Below are 22,460 nucleotides of genomic sequence, written 5' to 3' on the forward strand. Positions count from 1 at the left end.
TGGAAAGTGTAGAACTGGGGGCAGGGGGGGGGCAGAATCTTGTTGTTTAGCTCAGTAGTTGGACTGGGGTGCACCCCTCCCAGATGAGCAAAGCTGGGTTGTACATTCAGACAGCTCATATTATTTCCCCATGCGTTTATTTCACTCACCTGCTTCCCACTTTTAAAAGCATAACTTTTTACCATGGAAGTAAATGCTCCAATCTTCCATATATCTTGCCAACTCGTGAATAGTTCAATGTAAGGCTGAAACATGCTGAATTCATTTTTTTTTTAAAAAAAGGACCGCTTGGGAGGCCATTACAACTTACAACAGTAAGAATAAGAAAAGGAAGATGCACTTGAGTAAGAAATGCTGCTGTATTCCTATTAGGGATGTGCTCCGCTTCTCTTCGGTTCAGAGAAGCAGGAGCGAGGCAGCCTAATTCGCCTCCGGAAAAGGAAAAGGTGAAGAGAGTCGGGGGGGGGGCTGCGGATTGAGGTGAAGAGGATTGCCTCAATCCGGAGCTTCACCTGCAGGTAAGTGGGGGGGGAGGGGGACTCATCTGGCGCTGCTGGCGCCGCCATTCATGCGGCAGCACCAGGTAAGGGAGCAGGGAGGAGGGACACTTACCTGCATCCGCCGCGGGCTTCAATTGAGGCTCCGGTTGAAGCTGGAAGTGAAGGCCTAGGCCTCTTCCAGCTTCAAGTCGGGGCCTCAATTGAAGCCCGCGATGACAGACATAGGTAAGGGGGTGGAGGGGTGGCTTATCTTGTGCCGCTGCTGCTGCTGCTGCTGTCCATGTAGCTACGGTGGCGAAGCAGGATCTCGCTCCGCGGAGCGGAGCGGGAGACGGGCGGAGCGGCGCGAAGAGGATTGGGCCCGATCCGGATTTTCTGGATCGGGCCACGAAGCGGATTGGGGGGTCCGTGCACACCCCTAATTTCTATGCAATACAAAGTAATGAGCTGGATGGGGGCCAGTAAACTGAAACTGAATCCTGGTAAGATGGAAGCTTTGTGGGTGAGTGGTTCCTGGGTCTGGGTGATAGGCTCATTGCTTATTCTGGATGGGGTTGCACTCCCTCTGAAAGTTCAGGTTCATAGTCTGGGGTCTCTTCCAGATCCATCACTGTTTCTGGAGACCCACGTGGCTATGGTGGCTCAGAGTTCCTTTTACCAGCTCCAGTTGGTTCGCCAGCAACGGCCTCCCCTGGACAGGGTTACATTGGCCACAGTGGTACTGGCACTAGTATCTTCAAGACTGGATTACTGCAATGCACTCTATGTGGGGACTGCCCTTAAGGCTTCCTTCTGAATGAATCAACCGTAATTTAACATATGATTATGTTATCTACAAGGAAGCATAAGGAGACACTGGCACATAGTGCAACATATTCCAGGGTGCCAGGAAACCCCCAATGGTCTCCTTCAAAAGGACCAGGAATGTAAGAAACTTACTGATCAGGAGTGAATTTAAAGAACATTACAGAAGCACACCTAGTGTTTTAGCTGGTGCCACCATGCCTAAGGGACACCATCCATGTGGTCACTGCTGCTATTGCAAATAAACCACCAAAATCACAGGATTTACAAATCCCTTTGATCAGCAGACATATTTTCTGAGACATTTCACCACCTGTAGTAGCATTTTTGTCATCTATGCTATCCAGTGAAAATACCCTAAAATCTATGTAAGCAAAACAATCAGACGTTTAAAAAGACACATTGGAGGACACCTCAGCAACATTAAAAATCACAGGTCAGGTGTTCCACTAGTCAATCCCTTCACAGAACCACACCACTGCTGTGCAGACATAACATTTTGGGCACTGGACAAGCTTAATGCACATCGCGACAAACAACTACTAAGGTGGGAAATAGAAGGGATTATTAAACTAAAAACTCTGAACCCAAGTGGCCTAAATGAAGATCTTGAATTTTCTCCACTCCTGTGACTCAGCAATTTGCTGTAGATATTCCCTCAGTGTCGCATCACAAGACCTTGACACTACCGCAGCCACATGGGAACGTGAGTTCATTTTATCTCTTGTTGTTCACCGCTCCAGAATTTGTCTAGATGTGGAGCAGTAAACATACGTTTTAAATAAATAAATAAATAAATAAATAAAGTGCTAGCAATATCACTGGCAGCTGCTTTATGGTACCATTTTCAATAATTACTACAATGATGTGTGATAGTAAAACAACACAAAAATACTAAAAGTTCTCACTATGACTAAAAACATCAGAAGAACATCTTGAAAAGAGGCAGAGTGTATATATGTGGAAAATGCAATGGCAATGGAAAATTATTATTAAAAATTAAAACCAAAGAACTGAGGAGACATAGGTTTAGTTTCTTAAGTAGCTGTCATATACTTTAATTTGCTTTTTTGTCTTTTATTTTTACATCATGTATATCATAGTTCTTATGTTTTTTCTTCATTCTGTTTCTTATTAATTAAATTATATGTTACCTTTCAGGACACAAATCCTATCAAGGAAGCTTTCATGTAACCACCTCCTCCTCCTCCTCCTCTCACAATAAACAATGAGAACCAGTGTAGTGGCTAGAGAGTTGGAGTGGGAGTCGGGAGATCCGAGTTCTAGTCCCCACTCAGCATGAAAGCTTACTGGGTGACTTTGGACAGGTCACAGACTCTCAGCGCATCCTACCTCACAGGGTTGTTGTGGTGAGGATAAAATGAACAGGAGGAGGATTATGTATGGCACTTTGCTTGGAGGGGGAAAAAAGCAGGATATAAATGAAATAAATATATAAATAAAATATTAACAAATTAAATAGTAAAAATAAAAATAAGTACTTCATGAGGATCATTCCCACAGGGCAGTTGAAAGGTGCTGGAAGATGGCCCTGCAGGCACAGAAAGTCCAGTTGGAACAAGATATGTGTCTGGTGGTATCCTCATCTACCTCCGTCACTCCTGGAATCCTTCTCACAGGACAGTTGATGGTAGATGGCCATGTGGGGGTGGGGAATCGAATATCACCTGCCTCTCACCCTCTCCTGGAAAACCTCCCACAGGGCAGTTGATGGTAGAAGGCCCTGCAGAGAGTAGGGTCCAGGTGGGGCAGGCCCAGAGATCTTCTTCACTTGCCACTCTACTCATATTTTGCAAATATGATGGCTTGCTTATATGAATATATGTCATGCAAATATACTTTCTTTGACAGGACATTGGTTCTTATCCTTGTTTTTCTGCTTCTACTTTACACAAAATATTGGGTGGTAAGGACAAAAGACCAGTAGGCTACAGTTCTCCTTCCAACCCCCACCCTTCGTGACCATTGCCTTGAAATCAAAGGAACTTCTTTCAGATATTTATGCTCTTTTAAACTCCATTTCCCACTCCTCAATACTGCATGCCAACTGATTTAAGTTGTTAACTCATATTCTATCAAATATCTATGCTAACTTGAAACTCTCCAGGCTTCAACTGAACATGCCCAGAAGTATTTCATTGAATGGATGCCACATAGGGATAAAATGTATTCTTTTGTAGATTGGTATAAGTGATCACCCAACACATTTTTCTGCCCATCAATTGAATATTCACTTTTATATAATCTCTGAACAGAGTACGTAAGACCACAGTTAGTGCCATAATGCCATATCCACATTTAAACCGATAAGTTCAGAATCAGATTGTAGATTGTTAAATGAAAAGATAACCAGTAACGCACTGCAACTTTAACATCATAGTATATAGCACCGATAGTTTTTAGGCACTGAAGGGGAAGGAACACATCTAAGCAGTACTAGAGATTAAGTTCTCTGAGCAATGAAGGGCAGAAGTAATTTAGCAGTACTAGAGATTAAGTTCTCTGAGCAATGACGGGCAGAAGTAATTTAGCAGTTCATAAGGTATCTTTACGGTGACTTGCTCACCATATAGCCCTCACTGGCTTGGCAAGGGCATGAAATTCTATGGGTTAATAATAATAATCACATTGCCCTGAATAAACATGAATCTAAATATTACAGAATCATTACTGAGGCAGAAAACAAAGAACCCAATCCAATTATAGACATGTATAAAGAGGCTGATAACATGTTATGACTAGTTGCATATCCAAAAGAGTATCCCATTGAAAACAATGGAATGAGGCAAGATTACATCTTCACTCAGATTCATGTTAGATGCTCGCAGTTCCAAAACCAGCAAGTAAAATGCAGATACAAGCTTCTTTATGTGTGCAAATATCTATCGCTGTATGGGGACATTAGTCACAAGATACTTTAAAAAAAATTACTCGTGTCTTTACTGGGGGAAAAACCCAAAAGCTCATAAAGTTGACATCTCATCACATGCAGTCTTTCATTAGTTATTTTTTATTATTATTTTCTTAGACTTTTAAAATGGTACAATGTATACTTTTAGTGGGTTGGACCTACTTGTCTTTCTTTGAATGGAAGGGCTCTTTCCACTTATGAACATCAATATCAATATAGGAACACGGCAGTGAAAGATTACTCAAGATCTACCAAAGTAATTTTGTTCATTTTTGTTTTAAACTGAAGTTTGAACAGTGTAGGGATGCAGAGAATTTTGCAAGTTTGAAAAAGTCCAAAGCTTGAGCTTTAATAGCAATTCATTTACTCCATGCCAAACAGGCAAGCCCTTCTGCTAGTGGGATAACTGACAGCCCTGCTTGGCCAATCAGTGCGGTGCGAAGGTGCAGTGCATGGCTAAACTGTTCCTACCAGCAGGGAGGAGGAAGGGGACAGAGGTGACCAATCAGGACATGTGAGGGAGGGGCAGGGCCACAGCACATGCAAATTTCAGAGGTGGGATCCACTATGCATGAGCCACATTTGCATTATTCATGAGCCCCTCTGGTCAGGGGATTAAGGGGCAAAATAGCAGGAAAGGAGCAGGACTACTAGAGCCTATGGCAATATGGGCTTTACACTAGCAAGAACATAAGAAGAGCCATGCTGGGTCAGACCAAGGGCCCACTTAATCCAGCACTCTGTTCGCACAGGGGCCAGCCAGCTGTCAACCAGGAACCCACAAGCTGGACATGGGTGAAACAGCAACTTCCCACCCATGTTCCCCAGGAACTGGTATATATACAGATTTACTGCCTCTGATAGCTATCAGGACTTGTAGCCATTTCTAGCCACTTCCAGAAGAGACCTCGGTCCAACAGAGAAAGGGGGAAGTGTGAGGCACAGGTGAACTCAGTGGCAAAGAGCACCTTTTATCAGCTTAGGTTGATATACCAACTACGCCCTTATCTGGACGGAGATAGCCTAGCTACAGTTATCCATGCTCTGATAACCTCTCGTTTGGATTACTGCAATGCGTTATACGTGGGGCTGCCTTTGAAAACAGTTCGGAAGCTTCAGCTGGTACAAAACAGGGCAGCCCGTTTGCTAACAGGGACTGGCTGGCGAGATCACATTACGCCAGTCCTTTTACAACTTCATTGGCTGCCAATCCAGGTCCGGGCCCAATTCAAAGTGCTGGTATTGACATTTAAAGCCCTAAACGGTTTGGGGCCAGGTTATTGGAAGGAACGCCTCCTCCCATATGTACCTGCCCGGACCTTAAGATCATCTACAGGGGCCCTTCTCCGTGAGCCCCTGCCAAAGGAAGTGAGGCAGGTGGCTACTAGGAGGAGGGCTTTCTCCGCTGTGGCACCCCGGTTATGGAATGAGCTCCCTAGAAAGGTCCGCCTGGTGCCTACACTGTACTCCTTTCGTCGCCAGCTTTAGACCTTTTTATTCACTCAGTATTTTAACACTTAATTTTAACTTAAATTTAAATTTTACTGTTTTAACTCTGTATTTTACTCGTATATCAATTTTGCTGCGTGGTTTTATCCTGGTTGTGCTTTTTATACTGTATTTTGTATTTGTGTTTTTAACCTGTTGGTTGTTTTATTATGGTTTTATTTTTTGTGAACTGCCCAGAGAGCTTCGGCTATTGGGCGGTATAAAAATGTAATAAATAAATAAATAAATAAATAAATAAATAAATAAATAAAATAAGAAGGCAATTTTTGTCAATTCCCCTTCCTGCTGCACCCCCAAGCACCACCTCCCACACCTCCCAGAGCAGCTTTTTGGGAGACATACACCAAACTGCCAAGGGAAAGGAGAATCAGTGAAAAAATAACTTTCACTTGTTCTCCAGCAGGAGAGGACCATGGACAGAACTCTGCCCATGGATATCTGTATTCAACCCATTATGTTCTTTATGTGTGTGTGTGTGTGTGTGTGTGTGTGTGTGTGTGGCCTTTTTTTAAAAAAAATCTTTTTGGAAGGCAGACACATGTTAATATTTATTTTGATAAGGCGCTGCTTTATTTCCCTTCAAAATACTCACAGGCAGCCAACGACACAAAATACTTGCCAGCATTTTGAAGAGAAAAGCTGTATAGATGCACACTTTATACCTGACAGAATACGCATTTGTTTTTGGACTTGAATATCAGTAACTGTGTACTAAATGTCTCGTGAGAGGCAGCACCCCCTGTGACCGACAGATCTCCGTATCTGGGTTGCTAATGTACTTTAAAGGGGTAGGGCAGAAGCACCATACACCCTTTTTAAAAGCAGACAGGATTGTTGGGGGTCAGACTGAAATGGAAGAACTCTCCTCCTGCAAGCTGTCGTGATATAAGCTCAAAGATATGTGAAGAATGCAAACGTCCAATCCATGGCTTAATGTGCGGTCTCCCTGAGTCAAGACTCCAAGGAAAAGGCAAGAATGGCAGGGCCTCTGACTTAAAAATAAACAACAGAAACTGGCCCCTTTCTTCCCAGTGTATTTTAAAGCATAAAACAACATTCTTTCCTCTCAAGAAAGAACAACAGAATGACAGGGGAGGAGAAATAATTTTCTAAAACCACTGTAAACAACTGCACTATCCAGACTGCAATTCTTGTTGAGATACTGTCTGGCAAGGCCCATCAATATAAGAGGATGAAGTGCAGTCTAATTTTTGTGTGACTTCCCTTGATAATTTAAGCTCTTTTGTAGTGTTGCGTTTTGTAGATGAGAGCCTTGGTATTTGAAAGAGGGGCAGGTGATAGAAGTAAACAACATTCCAGTTTAATAAGATGTCTAAGGGCTGGTTCACACAGGCATGCTCATCATTTGATGACTACAGCAGCAAGTGGAAAATTCCATGTGTGAGCAAAACACAACTAGAGACAACACCACAAAGAGACCTTTCAAATCAGTTCACATCATGGCAAACACAGTGTCTTTCGCTGGAATCAATTTGTACCTCCACCAGGAAGTCAAGTGTTGAGTAATCATGCGGTGCAAATTCACATGCCCATATGGAGCTCCCATATTTTATATCACATCATTGGTTCATCAAGTCCAGCATGATCTACACCTATACAAAGCAGCTCTCCACGTTTTCCAGCAAAGAACTTGCCCACCGTTAACTAGACACCAGAACCAGAGAAAGAAAAGATGTGACTTGCTACTTCCTGTATGCACATGTTAAATAATTTATATGCATGTGGGAACCATCCCATCTTTTAATAAAAAGACAAGCAACTCCTAACTCTAATCAGCATCTGAATGCATAGGGTATATGCCAAGGTCATAAGATCATCCATGATGAGCTTGAAAAATGGTAGTAGTAATGTTTTTCAAGATCTCAAGAGATCAATGGAAAAGACACAAATGACCTTCACATATCTCAGGATGGTGTCAACTGCCTGGCAACCTTGCAACACTTGAGAGTCTTAAATAAGACAAGGGCACGGTGAGATGGAAGGGCAATTATTATAAATATCTTCAGGGCCTATCACACAACCATGAACAAAATGTGATCATTTAATTTCTCTTGACTTCCCGCATCTGCAGAAATCAATGCTTATTGGCTTATAGTGCAGAAATACATTTAGTCAGCAGGATACATTTTTTAAAAAATCTCGAACTCTGCAGCTGACAACATCATCTAAATTGATAAAAGAAGAAATTAAGCTGTCTAATATGAGGAAGAAAAGGGGGCCCCTGGAAAGTGAGGGTTGAACATGCACGTTGTCAGAACATCATACAGCTAAATCACATTCCCAACGGTTGTCCATTTAATATAAATACTGATTCAGGGCATAAAAATAACTATTGTGGGGAAGCCTGATCATATAGTGGAGTTATGAGTTGCTTCTTGTAACCAAGAATTAAGTCTATCCATAAAAATTTAGAGAACCTACATCATCACAGGTGCCTGGTGTTCTCTACAGGAACAACAGAAAATGTGAAGCATGATCAAGTTTAATTGATCTCACATTAGATTGATAATTTGCACAGTATTTCCATGATGAAGGAATTGCAAAGTCCAAACCCAAAAGACTCTAGTCACTCCCCAAAAGACGGGTGTAAAGACAACAGCTCCATCCCACCCTCATTCTTTATTATCAGTTCTAGTATTCAGAGGTATTCTGCCTATGTTTAGCTACTAGCCATAGATAGACCTTTCCCCCCATGAGGGAATCTTTCTATTAAGCAATTAAAACAATATATCATCTTTGGAAGAATGAACTGGGCATTCATAAAACAATTCTGGTCTTTTCACCTTGCAAAAATAGGATAGGTTGAAGTATCTGAAAGCATTGATGGGCACCATGGTAATTTTCAGCAGCTATCAGATTTGGTTGCCAAAAAATCTTTTATAAGCAGAATCCACTTTAAAAAAAGAAGAAGCATATTGCAAGGTTAATTGACAGCGGGACTGCTTAAAAATCTGGTTCTGAGTAAAATGTTTTCTTACAGTCACAAACATAGTTGTGAGGTATGGTTCCAACCTGGCTATCCATAGCATCATCTCAACTGATCCATACACCCTATTCCCCCCCCCCCCCGCCCACATCCCAGTATACTACTGCTTCCAGAGGGTCTTGCCTCTTTCCATATGGGCCACCACTAGAGTCGAGAGTTGATGGTGTCATTCAGAACCCTATCCTACTCTTTAACAACTTGTTGCTCTGTTTCTTCCAAGGTCACGGAAGAAGTGGGAAGAAGGTCCCTGAAAGGGAGCAGTCAATCTGCACAAAATGTCTCATGTACACGCGCACTTCATTACTAGTTATTGACACAGATTGAAAGTAAGATAACGTGTAGTACTTCAGGTTCTGTCAACAGAATTAGCCAGACAAAAGAAGTGAGTCAATGCATTTATTTTGGTAAGAATATGCAATCTTTGTACAATTTCACCAGCAAATACGAGTCCAGAAAAAACAGTCCTGTTATCTTTTTAATTCTCTGGGCAGAGGGGCAGATGGTGGTGATTATTTTTTTAAAACTGTCTGTTCTAAACTAGGAGTGCAGCGTAAAATGTTGTCAACTGCTCCACCTACTGAAATTTTAGGAGAATGCGGCACAGAACTAAAAAGGCAATATTGAATGGATGTACACATACAATACGTCAATGTTTTATTCTGTGTTTTACACAAATGCAATTATTTCTCATTTGATCAGACATTTACTACGTGAGGAATCCAGTGAAGAAACAATAGAAAACGAAACAGCAATCAATATCTGACAACAGAAAACTTTGAAAGCTTGTCTCTTTCTTACTAGAGACTTTATTTTAAAAGGGCTCATTTAATTTTTTTCAGAACACTGCTAAATTCAACAGAATTCTTTTCAAGCTACACATTTGGTTAAATAGCATTTTAAAATTGATTAAAAAGTTATATAAAACCTTATTCACATTCAGAGAAACCAGCTATGCACACTTGTGAAATTATGTGGAAGTATGAAGAAATTTGACACACCCAAAAGCATCCATTTGACCCTCTCAGTCACTAATGATCTGATTTAGGGATTATTTAAGGCACAACGCTATGTATGTGTAGACAGAAAGAAGTCCTACAACTCCCAGCATCCCTCCAGCCAGCTATGCTGGTTGAGGAATGCTGGAAGTTGTAGGCCATTTCTCTCTCTAAACATGCATAGGATTGTGCCCTTAAAACTTCTTCTGCAGTTTTCAATCCAGCAGATTCATTTTATTTATGATCTCGGGTTGTTCTTGCAACACTGTACAAAATCAGTAGAAAGAAAACACTAAGAAATCCAAATATATATATATATATATATATATATATTCCAAAGATACTAAATTTTCATAATTTCTACCCATCAGGGTTTTTTTTAGTGCGCAGTTGGACACAAAATGAGCAGTTGGGAAAAAAATGTGCAGTTGGAAATCTGATAATGTGCAGTTGAAAAAAAGTGGTGAAAAAAATAAGACACATATTATGTGTATGTGTTTGTTAAGAACTTAGAATAGATTAAGCCAGGAATGGCATGTAACACAAATTATATACGGATGCAGGTGAAAGGTGTTGGGTCCTGTGACAGTGTTGCCAAAATAGATGTGGGGGCAGAGCCGACACTTGGGTCTATTGCATGGTCTGGTCCCTCTGTCTGTGTCTCTGTCCTGTGTACTGTTGCTGGTTAGCATCCGCTTCAGGTTGGGAGGTTGTTTGTAGGCCAGGACTGGTCTGCCTCCCAAGGCTTGTGTGAGAGAAGTGTCTGTGCTGATGATGGGTTGGAGTTCACTGATGATCCGTTGCAGTGGTTTCAATTGGGGGCTGTAGGTGAAAACCAGCGTTGTACTTCTCTTGGTCTGTCATCCTTCCTGGGTATCCGTATGGCCCTGTCAATTTGTCTTTAAGTTTAAGGTGCTACTAGTGTTGGTGATAATCTGTGCAGTCATGAAAGAGAAATAATGTGTTCGGTGGGTGGAGTGAGATGTCTGACACGGCATTTGTGCAGTTGGAAAATTTGCTTTTAAAAAAACTTGCTACCCATACTGATCCAACCAACTCTCAGTGAACCCCCCCACCCCCACCCCCAGTTCAGGAGCCAAAATACATTTCCTGAAGGATAGAAAAGCAGCCTGTAGAAGGATAGAAAAACAGGCCTGTACAGAAGGACAGCAGAAAGTGGGAAAGGAGTGGGGAGAAAGCTGAAATGAATGAAGGAATGGAATGGGAAGGGAACCTTCACAGTTTTGGAGAGCTCAGACCCCGGGCAAAGAGGGAGAGTGTGTTTGGGGGGCAGAGGGGGCAGCTGGTTAATTACAGATGCAGATGCATAGTTACTAGGGCTGCTCAAGCTCCCCCCCCCAACCAACCTGCTCTGGAACTAGTCCAAATATTTATATTTATAGGTTTTAACTGTATATGTTTTAATTTTATAAAGGCGCCTTGAGGGCCAGCATTGGGCAAAAGTCAGGATATAAATAAATAAATAAATAATTTGGAGGCTGATTTTGGAGCTTCTGTATCAGCCCCAATCTGCCTCAGCCAGTTTTGGAACTAGTCCAATGTGCTTTAGATCCATATTCGAAGCAAGATTTCGCATCCGAAGTGGGGTCGGATGTTGCTGTTTTCTGGGTGGGTACCAAGCAGCTGCTTTGTGGGTGCCTGGGAAAGCCCCCCCCTGAACCCAGCGAGCCCTCCCCCACCCCACCAAGCCACCCAAGCGGCCAGGACTTACTGGACCCATCCACTTGCGCCCAGCAACTGCCCATCCTCCATGCGAGTCACCATTTATAAGGAATATGGGGACTCTACATTTATGCTAATCTAAGGTTGTGCACTGGTCACACTACACTTGTCTGTCCCCTATTAGGCCAATCAGGTCTCATGTAATTGAAAACTAGAACACTGAATTTCTTTATCAGTGAAGCCTAAGAGTCTCTGCTCTCTACTGAATAAATTTGATATGCCATTTTCATACTGGATACCTGGCACTAGAGGGCACCAAGTAAACAAGGCGCGTATCAGTTGAGTGGATATGCCTCTTTGTATAACAAGAGTGAAATAATCCCTCCTTCCCTCAATTTACTTTAGAGGGATTACCCAGATACCCACTCTAGGCAAGACATGCTGCTCTTGAATATAATGCTAAAGTAATTTAGCAGTGTGTCTCTTCACACAGAACCTGCAGACTCTGAACAATTTAATGTAAAGTGGTAGGCTTATTCACAGGATTCCTGGCAGCAAGGTTTTTCTTTTCTTTTTATTTGCCAATTAAGAAATATATCTTCCAAAGTCCATTTTGCCCTGCAATAATAATTTATTCAATTTTTACCTGCTTCCCAAAATGAACAAAGATGATAGACCTCGGAGAGTCTTAATGGCTCATAACAGGAGAGTTATGGATAGATTTCCTGCTTATCTGGCAGGAATGTTGAAACACAGAGCTATAAAGTCAGATAAAATTGTCTCAGCTGAAAATGATCTTGCAGTTTGATTTCATAGAATAAAATTGCTTTACAATACAAAGTCGGAGGTAATAGAAAAGAAGCTGCACTGTGTTGTTTCAGGGGCAAGGAAGGTCAATGTAGAAAATATCTTTAAGAGCATATTCTTAAAACATGAACACAGCCCGAAGGACCTATGAAATGTCCATCAAACATCGATGAGACTCTATCTTTCCAAGTTTCTGTATATGAAGCTAACACTGGAAGTACCTACTTCTGAAATACTTGCCTTTCTTCTGATTTGTTCTTTCATTTCAATTGTTCCTCCTTCTTTAGCAGATCAATTGAATTTATGGGCCAGGAGGGGAGGAAGGAAGTAGGAACACACTGAGCACCCCAATTCAGTCATCACAACAAGTCCCCAGAGACCTCAGCTCTAGCCAGCAACTTCTTCTTTTCTCTTAGCTAAAATATATATCCAGAAATCCAGTAGTCATGCATCCCTGCATGTTTAACCTAACCACAGCAAGATCCTTCCCTTCCAAATCACAGCCTTCTTCTGAACAGGCCTTTCCCAACCTATGCCTTCCACATGTTTTACAAAATTTCCATCAGCCCCAGGATGGCCAATGGTTGGGAATTCTGGGAATTGTGGAGGGCACCAGTTGCAGAGAGCTGTTCTGGACTGGCACTCTGTTCTGGACTGGCACAGAGAGTGTAACCTACTGATTCACAGGTCAGTAGGCTGTGAATCTGCTCTGGTTTCAATCAGAACTCTAAAGGAGCTGGTTGACTGGCTGCAACCAGTCCTGCAGCTTATAGGACTGGTTGCACAGGGAGTCTTTCCCAACAATCTTTTTTATGTTCAGTTTTTGCAGAAAACCATTTAAAAATGATAGTACAAAGCAGGGCCAGCCCTACCATTAGGCAGAGTGACGTGGTTGCCTCAGGCAGCACATGCTGGGATGCAACAAGAAATTATTAGAGAGTTATTTGCCAAGTAGTCTGGCCTATGCTCCTTAAACTAGCCTGCTGCTTTCAGATACAGTGGAGACTGCTGTCCCATCACCAGCATTGAAGAAAGATTCAACTTCCAGTCCAATAGTTTTTTGTACACGGAATGGGAAATGGCCATCTTGTCCTGGGGCAGCAAAATGTCTTCGGACAGCCCTGGCACAATGAGTGGCCTTTGCATTTAGACACAATCTCCCTGTTCCACACAACAGGCACTGTGAATCAAGGGCTGTACGTTAGTGGCACATGTGCACAGAGGAAGCAATAAGGTTGGCATGGGAAACTATATACCACATCATGTTTTGGGGGCTCCCATTTCTGCACTGAAACTATGTTCACTACTCACCCCTGATTTAGAAGCCACATCACATCAGCCTGATCATCCAACCATTGTTAAAAAAAGCCCAGATTTAAGCAGAAGCTCCACCTCAGAAGAGACTACCATACATAGATATTCAGTGCCGTCTTATATATCTTCCCACCAGAAAGTCTCCTCTGTTCAGGAGGCACTCCAGTGGGCACACCAGCCTTAGCACATGAAGGGGGATTTATGCCACTGATGCCACTCGGGCCTTCAGAAGTTTAATGCCAAAGCTGGACCTAGAAGGACTTCCAACACTGTGGGTCCAAAGCTTTAGTCTCCTTTCTACCTTCTGGATACTATATTAATTTATTTATGCTGAAGTAGACACTCATGCACAGCAAAAGCAAATATAAGGTTTATAGTTTTGGTTAAGGGTATACTTGGGAGAAAAAAATATTTACATGTTATCAACTGTGGGAAATGAACCTCACTAGGTCTAGAATACAAAATGGCAGGCAGTGCATTACACAAGAGTTAGGGACAGTGTTAATGCGCATGAAGATAAGCTGCATCTACGCTGCCCCCCAACAAGTGATTTAACTTCTAGAGGTCTGGGGAAGAGTGGTGAAACCTAACTAATGTCAGCCCTACTAGCTTGTACCATTTATAAATACATACATACATACATACATACATACATACATACATACATACATCTCAGTGGATGCTGGTGGTTCCGAATTCAGTAGGCTGTGAATCTGCTCTGGTTTCAATCAGAACTCTAAAGGAGCTATCTAAGATGGTGAACCCTATGGGTTCAGCACCTTAGATGGCTCCTTTAGAGTTCCGATTGGTTCTAACTGAAATCCAGGGCAGATTTACAGCCCCACTGACATCAGAGCCACCAGCCTCCATTGCATCTCCAAAAGTCAAAATGGATCTGTGATCTACCAAGGAAGGATACCACAATATCACGAGGGTCCTGCATGATAGGGACAACTGGAGCATGTGCTAGACCAGCACCCAGGCTTTTCACATCAAAGAATTAATTCTAAAACAGGCATTGATGAGTCCTATCATTCCGAAAGCTACCAAAAGAGTACCCTGTAGATATTCCTTGTAGGAGAATGCTGGCTAGCTAGAAAGGTGTCATGTTGGTGACTTTAAAATTGCCAAGAGAGCTATGGGAGCTGGCGGTGGGGTTAATCTGTTCTGCCATAAAATGTTTATACTCCCCTTGCTCCAGGAAACTACTCTGAAAGGAGATTATAATTGGCTTGTGGATAAAAGCTGCTTTAGTTTGACCTATTAATGAGGCTGTTCAGGGAAGTTTTGTAGAACCAGTATTTTTAATAATAGGAGTGTTACTGTGCATTGCTGAAACCTCCTGGCTTTCCCATGCTTCTTTTCTCCATCTGGCAGAAGGCAGTTTAGGAAATAACTGCATGATCATTTTTTTCTGTATGACGAGAACACTGTTCCTATGAGAATCCAGCACATTAGTTGGATAGTTAGATTTTGGAACTCACTACCAGAAGATGTAGTGATGGCCACCAATCTGGATGGCTTCAAAAGGGGGTTGGATAAATTCCTGGAGGCGGAAGCTATGAATGGTTACTAGCCCTGATGGTTGTGTGCTATCTCCAGTATCCGAGGCAGTAAGCCTGTGTGCATCAGCTGCTGGGGAACATGAGTGGGATGGTGCTGTTGCACCATGTCCTGCTTGTTCATCCCTAGCTGATGGCTGGTTGGCTGCTGTGTGAACAGAGTGCTGGACTAGATGGACCCTTGGTCTGATCCAGCATCAGGGCACTTCTTAGGTTCTTATGACATATGTGCATAACACTTCATTTTTTATCTAATACATCATGTATGAGAAAGTAAATGTAACTGACAGAAAACCTTGAACATTTCCAGCTACCTTCATGTCCAATCTTTTCCTTTCTAGGGCAGCACATTGAAAATTTGTCTTCCTCTTAAAGGGATTCAAATATCACAGAAGTAGCCAGGGATGTGAGCAAATCATATACATCCCTAATAGCGGTGAATGGAAAATATTATTGAGGCTGTTTTTAAATGAATATTGGCAAGAAAACATAGTAGCGTGGAAAAAATAGTATTATCTATGAGTGAACAACATCACTGTAAGAAAAAATTAAGAATTTATACATGTACGGGATTAATCAAACTGACCCAGTCCTTCCTCTCAGAGATTATTTAAACTCCGTAATCATATTACTTCATTTGTTTCTATATGCCACACTTCCCTGGTGGTAATCATGATTTAATTAACTACAAAGAATTTTGTGGCATTACAATTGAAATTAAATTTGACAGAATGGTCTTATTATTAGTTTTAGTTAAATAGCATTATTGAAGTTGCTAGAAAATAGCATTATCTAAATTAATCACATCCTGGTTATGTGAATGTATTTTAAACATTGTGCACGATTTAGAAAAAAACACAAGTAATGTAGATGTTTTAAAATGCAGCTTTTGCACACCCAGAAACATGGCCAGTTTTTCCTACATACACACACACCTCATATACACACAAGAAACAGAAATATGCACTTCCCCCCCCCCACTTTCCCTAAACCCAGTTTTAAAATTGGCTGCCTCTGAAAAGTTTAATTATATTTTCTTGTCTTCATGTATGAAAGTCCTATTTGACATGGCATAGCTATGTCCTATGTACACAGAAATGTTTACCATATTATTTCTACTGCAAACTCTGCATCTAACACTTTAGAATTGTGTTTCCTATTGCACCCTGCTACTCCCATCTTCCTCCCTAACCACTTGCATCAGTATTGATGGCTCATAGCTACTGAATGAGCAACCAAGACCTTCAAAAAGTGTGGCTCCTCCTACTAATCAATCCACAATAATACTTCTCCCCTAATCTGGCCTATCAAATGGAGGGGAGCAGGAACATTCCTGTCTTCTCCTCCTACCTGGTTTATTTGCCCTATCTTCATATTGGAATGGCCAAATGTGGCTTCTGCACAGATATACGAAGACCAAAAACTATGTGATTAATTCCCCAGATGAAATCCATTAACTGACCATGCAGTTTTGGCCAATTTGCATTGTATTTCATGCCATAAGCTGCTTTCAAGCATTACGTCCCTGCATAGACGTGCAAGGACAGGTGCATCCTTGCTCTCTTCTACACAATGGGCCAGACTAAGGGGGAATTATTGGCCAATCCACTTAAATCTTTCATTAATTCTCTAATCTTCATCGACACTACCCATGCTTCCTAGCATTATGCTATCAAATGTGCACTAACATCATGATAATTTCACTTGCATCATCAAAGTTTCCAATAGTAACATTGAACAAGTTTATGCACTAGAAGAACATTCATTCTTTCCAGGCTCCCCAATGGTACTTGGTTTTAAGATTGTTGCTAGAGCTTATAATGCCTTTAAGTGCAAATGTAATGGATATGTAATTATCTGGGGTTATCTGTTCCATTCTAATTCTATGTTAGTATCTGGATAAAGTCATCGGCCCTGTTCAGAAGATACCTTAAACCATGGCCTTAACCACAGTAAATAAGGCAAAAAAGTCTTATTCACCATGGTTAAAGCTGTGGTTTAAGGTGTAGTCAATGGCCTTGTTCAGACAACACACTAAACCATGATGGTTAAGCATTCTGTGTGAATCATGTTTTAGTGTGTTGTGTGAACTATTCCTAACCATGGTGGCTATATAACCATGGTTTAAACAAGCTTAACAACCACTTGCTGCAAAAGGGTTAGTGGCCAGCTTAATATGCTGTATGAACAGGCCCACTACCTAATACTGGATATAGTTATATGAGGGTAGAGTCAGTTTCCTACTGCTGTTCTGTTCTTGTTTGAGTGATATAATAAAGTTCTTGTCTAACTTCTGGACTGTTACGTTTTCTAAGCCTTCCATGAGAGCTAGGTTTCTGTGCGTAGCTACAATATTAACTCTTCTTCAACATACTGCCATAGTTATGCACAATACTTATATCACCATTGTTATGCATACTTATGCAATTTATTTAGAATCTTTGGAAGTCATAAATCATCTTATTTTACTAATATACATAAACATACAATACAGTTCGCTCCCTTTTTTCCTTTTACAGAAAACAGCAGCATTATTAAACAAACCCAAAGCCCATAAACCCCCAAAAAGCATGAATGCAGGCTTAATTAAAGGATCAGGGCACAATCCATAGGGCAATTTCCCCATGCAAGTCCCATCATGCTCTTATGGAGCAGCCTTCATCTCAGTGCAGGAGGTCATCCCATTAGATTGTGCACTTTTCATCCTTTACGTAGAGAGCACTTAACTTCCCCACATCATCACCAGTTTATCTGTAGGTTGCAATGCAGCTTTTGGCAGTAAAGCAGTACGTGACACAAAGTGCAAATTACAAGCAGCAATCATATGATCTCCCGTTTGAGCTACAAAAAAAGCCAAGTATCCCAAGCACATAAGCTCTGCATTCTTTGTATCAGAATCATGTGTGTAAAAAGGACAACTGCTTTCATCAAATTTAAAAGGATGGTTGCATCAGTTTAAATTATGGGTATTTGGTCAGGACTAAACATAATTATCATTGGGTTTTGGTCACAATCCATAGAACAGTTTAAAGCAAGCTGTTTGTTCAAGTTTAATATGGATGTGCAATGGAACTTCAGCACAATTTGACAAACAGAAAAGTGTTTTTCAATTTTCTTCATCAGCCTTTTTTTTGCATTTCTCATAAATATCAGTAACATTAATCCGCACACTGAAGACTGGGTAGAAATCCCTTAAAATCTTTTAAATCTGCTTTCAGGCACTATTCGTGGAATACCCTCAATGTATTCCAGTAGCTTAATGCACTTTGTGATTAGCTAAATCCAAACATGGCACATAAAACAAAGACATTATTCTTAACAGGACAAATTGCTTTTTCTTGGACTACTGCTTCCTCCCCTTTGACCAATTTAGCACATATATATTTATTATGAACAATCAAGATGAATGTTATTGCATTCTAATTGGATCATACAGTAAAGATACATTCTACAGATGTTGCAAGCTTAAGACATAAAATTATCACTTTGTTTATTGAGAAAACATCGGACCACAGAATTGATTATGAGTTACTAGCACTACCAGGTTTCCTTTACTTTTCACTATTGTATTATAATTATAAATAATAAGGAGTAGCCCTGTTCCAAATTAAAGTGCTTTCTTCCACCTCCACAGAGTTAAGCTTTAAACTGTACAAACCATTTCTTCCACTTTACCAGCTCCCTTGAGACAGATCCTTCAAGAAGGTTCTTGTCAATCGATCAGAAGGATTTTCAGGAGCCAAACCAATTTAAAGATGACCAGTGTGCAAACTGAGGAGAGGCTGAAAATTGACTCATCATAATTATAACTAACATACATATATCTACCCAGAGAGATTAGACAGGGAGGTTGGCATTTCATCATTAGAACTCCATATACAATTAATTTCCCATAGGAGAATTTGATATTTTATCATTTGGAACAGCAGTAATTGAATTACATTTTAATGTTTTCTGGCACAGTTGAAAAGAAAATTAACATAAGCAAACCATGAATGAGACGAAAAGTCACTTAGCATTTACTTCCTGTTCATCAGATGGCATCCAACAATAAGCTAAATTCCTCTCTTATGTCTATGCTAATTCTAGTTTCGGTTATTATACTTTCTACTAATAGATGATAGTTATGGGGAAAGCAGGAAATAGGAAATACATTCAAGGAAACCAAGGCATATGTGTGTGTGTGTGTGTTAAGGATTTCAATGACTAGACAAAATGAACCTCTATAATGAGTGTAACCACACAGAGAACATGATTAATGTGTGCTAACTTTAGCTGGAGTTGGGTTTTCATCTCATATAGGATTTATACTGTTTTATAGTAGCTCTAGTGATGCTCAGAAATAATTGCATCCAGCCCCGATTGCATTTGCAGCAAAGATCATGACAACACAATTAGTGTTACAGTCCCTTTTTGGCGCTTCAGAATAGCTACAGCTTGCTCGTGAGTCACGCCCTCCAGAGTTTCTCCATTAACAGCTAAAATCTGATCACCACGCTTCAGTCTGCCATCATCTGCAGCTGCTCCCTGAAAAGAAAAACAAACAGAAACCGTATATGAGAGGTCAAGCAATTTTATAGGGCTTAATTAAAAGAAGACGACGATGATGGCATTCACACACAAACCACTCTGGATAGGGATGTTCCACGGGAATTATTACTACTTCGTGGAGTATTTGTGGCAGTTAATGCTCCAAAGGCTTCACTGAGGATAAAGAAAACTGGGGGGGGGGGGCTTTCTAAACAATGCTTTCATTGTGATTGCTCACTCATGGTAGTTTGTGGGTACTTTACACAGTGCCCTCATCTACACCAAGCAGGATATTGCACTATGAAAGCGGTATGAAAGCAGTATATAAAAGGCACGAGCCACACTATTGAAGTGCACTGATAGCTGTTGGGGCCCACTGACACATACCATATACCGCTTTCATAGTGCAATACCCTGCTTGGTATAGATTAGGCCAGTGTCATCATCCCCCAGTGCCTCTCCTGTTCTTTTCAACAAGTCCCTGGCTTTTTTTTTAGATTGGGAGAAGTGTGGTATTGTTAAGAAATGGCGGAATGAGACTCATGTATTTTTGCAATTTCACTAAACCACAGCACCATCTAATGTTTATGAAATGAAATATATAGAAAGGCAGAGAAAGGAAAGCCCAGAAAAGAAAAATGTGTAAAGGAGCTAATCTTAATCCTGTAAAGAATCCGAAAGCAAAAGCCTTTGTAAAGGTGTGGGTAAAAAACCTCATAGAGAAAAGTCCAGGGAATATGATTCTGCTCTGTTGCCCTTCTGGAGGGCTGGCCATAGAGCAAAAGGCGCCTCAGATTAGGCACATCTTTGCTGCCCCCCCGTCATTTGCTCAACTTTTGAATAGAGTTTTTAAAAAGTATTTCTACCCCAGCCTTCGCCAACAATGGTGCCCTTCAGATGATTAGTCATGATGGTTGGGGCTGATGGGAATTGAAGTAAAAAAATCTGTAGGGCACCAGGTTGGGGAAACATCTGTAGGGCACCAGGTTGGGTTAATTAGCCTAATTAACTATTCTGATCATGACTGATCCCCATTACACATGATGATAAATTTGCATAGGTAGATCTGGTCACTTGCAGATTTTCTCTGTTGGCTAAGCATTGGAATGGTGAAAATTTCTGCACCTCCCCCCACCTTAAATAACACAAATGTTGGCTACAGAGGTCAGCATTGCCAGTTTTAAAAGTAAAGGTGAACTGTTTGTACTCTTCGTTTCAGCTGTTAATAGGTGAGTAGATAACCTATGGCAGGTGCTCTCCCTTTCCAGGCTGGCATCCAGTCTACTGTTGCATGTGGAATTCTGTATCTGATCTCGGTTGTTTTTTTGGTTTTTTAAGATTTAAAATAAATACATCATGGAGGACGTGCAAACCTGCCTGTAGCCAGTCCCCACTCCCTTTCTCCATCTTTTCCCCCTTTCAACCTTTTAAAAAATAAATCTGATTCTCAACTCATCCTGTCCCCAATTTTGCACATGCCTACTCTTTTATAACCTCTACATAGAAACATATGTACAGGAAATGGTCCTGCCTTCCATTTCAGATTTAGCATATCTCAGCAAAGCTGGAAATGTCAATGAGAGATGCCCAGCTGACTGTGCATATATATAAAAAATCATTACCCCCAACTGCACCGTTGCAATGTAATGCAAAGAACAAGTCATCTGGGAAGAAGAAACATGCATATACTGAAAACAAGGTGCAATGAACAAAATTTATGAAAGCTTACAAAACCAACAAATAACAAAATGCAGATGCACTTCACATCTTTAAGAGAGAACACACACACAAAGAATAGAACTGTGTGCCAGTCTATCAGAGCAAATTAAAACTCCCCGATTGCAAATAACATTTTTGTGAACCGCCCAAAGAGCTTTGGCTATTAGGCAGTTTAAAAATGCAATAAATAAATAAATTAATAAATAAGTATGCCTAATCATAAAAATGTAAAATAGCAACTAATGGAAAAAGAAGCTGGGGAGGGGCAGATTTTCATCACATCCCTGGTACAGGGGACAGGGTTATTCTGCTGTGGTCCCAATCCTTATTGGCCCTTCTCAGCAGATATTTAAAATCAATTGCCACTATGCATTTCCTATCAGATTTAACTTGACCCTCAGAGTAGTGCTTTTAAAAGGGCAACGGCCCTCAGCTTCCAATTTAGGAAGGTGCTCTCTGTCTTCATTCCTAAATGGGAGCCTAACCCTTTCAAAATGCTACAGCAGCTGATCATTTAAGGGCAACCTTCATTTAGGCCACCAGACTCGTCCTTTATAAAATTCAACCTACAAGGACAGTCATTCCAGTTTTCTAGAGGCCATGAGATACGAAAACTCAGACATGGATCCTTTCCCCATTTCTTCATACAAAGAGTGGGTTTGATCATCTTAGCCATTTCAAATGTATTTTGTAGCAGTTATATGATACATGGTTAGGTTTGCTGGTTTTTAAAAAAATTACCTTTGCAAAAATGGTCTTGACATAAATAGGGAGGTCTCCGTGGGGACTTCCGTAGCCTCCTACAATGCTAAATCCCAATCCATCTGAGCCTTTCTCCAACACAATAACCTTAGGTTGAGGTGTTCTGAAAAATACAGCAAATGCCACTTATAACAATGCTTATTTAATAAGTGGGAAAATAATCTAGTTAAAGTTGATCCGTACCCACAGAGCTATTAGTCCAGTTCTGACTGGCAATGGCTCTCCAAGGTTTCAGGCTGGTTTTTCCCAGCAATGGTATCTGGCATCCTTTTAATTGAAGATGCCAAGGCCTGAACTTTGGACCTTGTGCATGTAAAGACTATGCCCTGCAATTGA

The 22,460-nt window shown here is 41.0% G+C and overlaps 1 protein-coding gene across 1 annotated transcript in view; it reads right to left on the bottom strand.

Annotated features, from left to right (window-relative positions):
• Positions 1-18,150: 18,150 nt before the first annotated feature.
• PATJ (PATJ crumbs cell polarity complex component) overlaps positions 18,151-22,460 on the bottom strand; it is a 187,062-nt gene continuing 182,752 nt past the window's right edge. The window contains exons 43-44 of the mRNA XM_063138122.1: positions 22,104-22,227; positions 18,151-19,640 (exon numbers count right to left, since the gene is read on the bottom strand). Coding sequence (XP_062994192.1) covers positions 19,494-19,640; positions 22,104-22,227 — 271 coding nt within the window. The 3' untranslated portion in view covers positions 18,151-19,493. The remainder of the gene's footprint in view (positions 19,641-22,103; positions 22,228-22,460) is intronic.

Source organism: Elgaria multicarinata, chromosome 1 (genome assembly GCF_023053635.1).
Source record: "Elgaria multicarinata webbii isolate HBS135686 ecotype San Diego chromosome 1, rElgMul1.1.pri, whole genome shotgun sequence".
In the NCBI taxonomy this organism is placed as follows: Eukaryota; Metazoa; Chordata; class Lepidosauria; order Squamata; family Anguidae; genus Elgaria; species Elgaria multicarinata.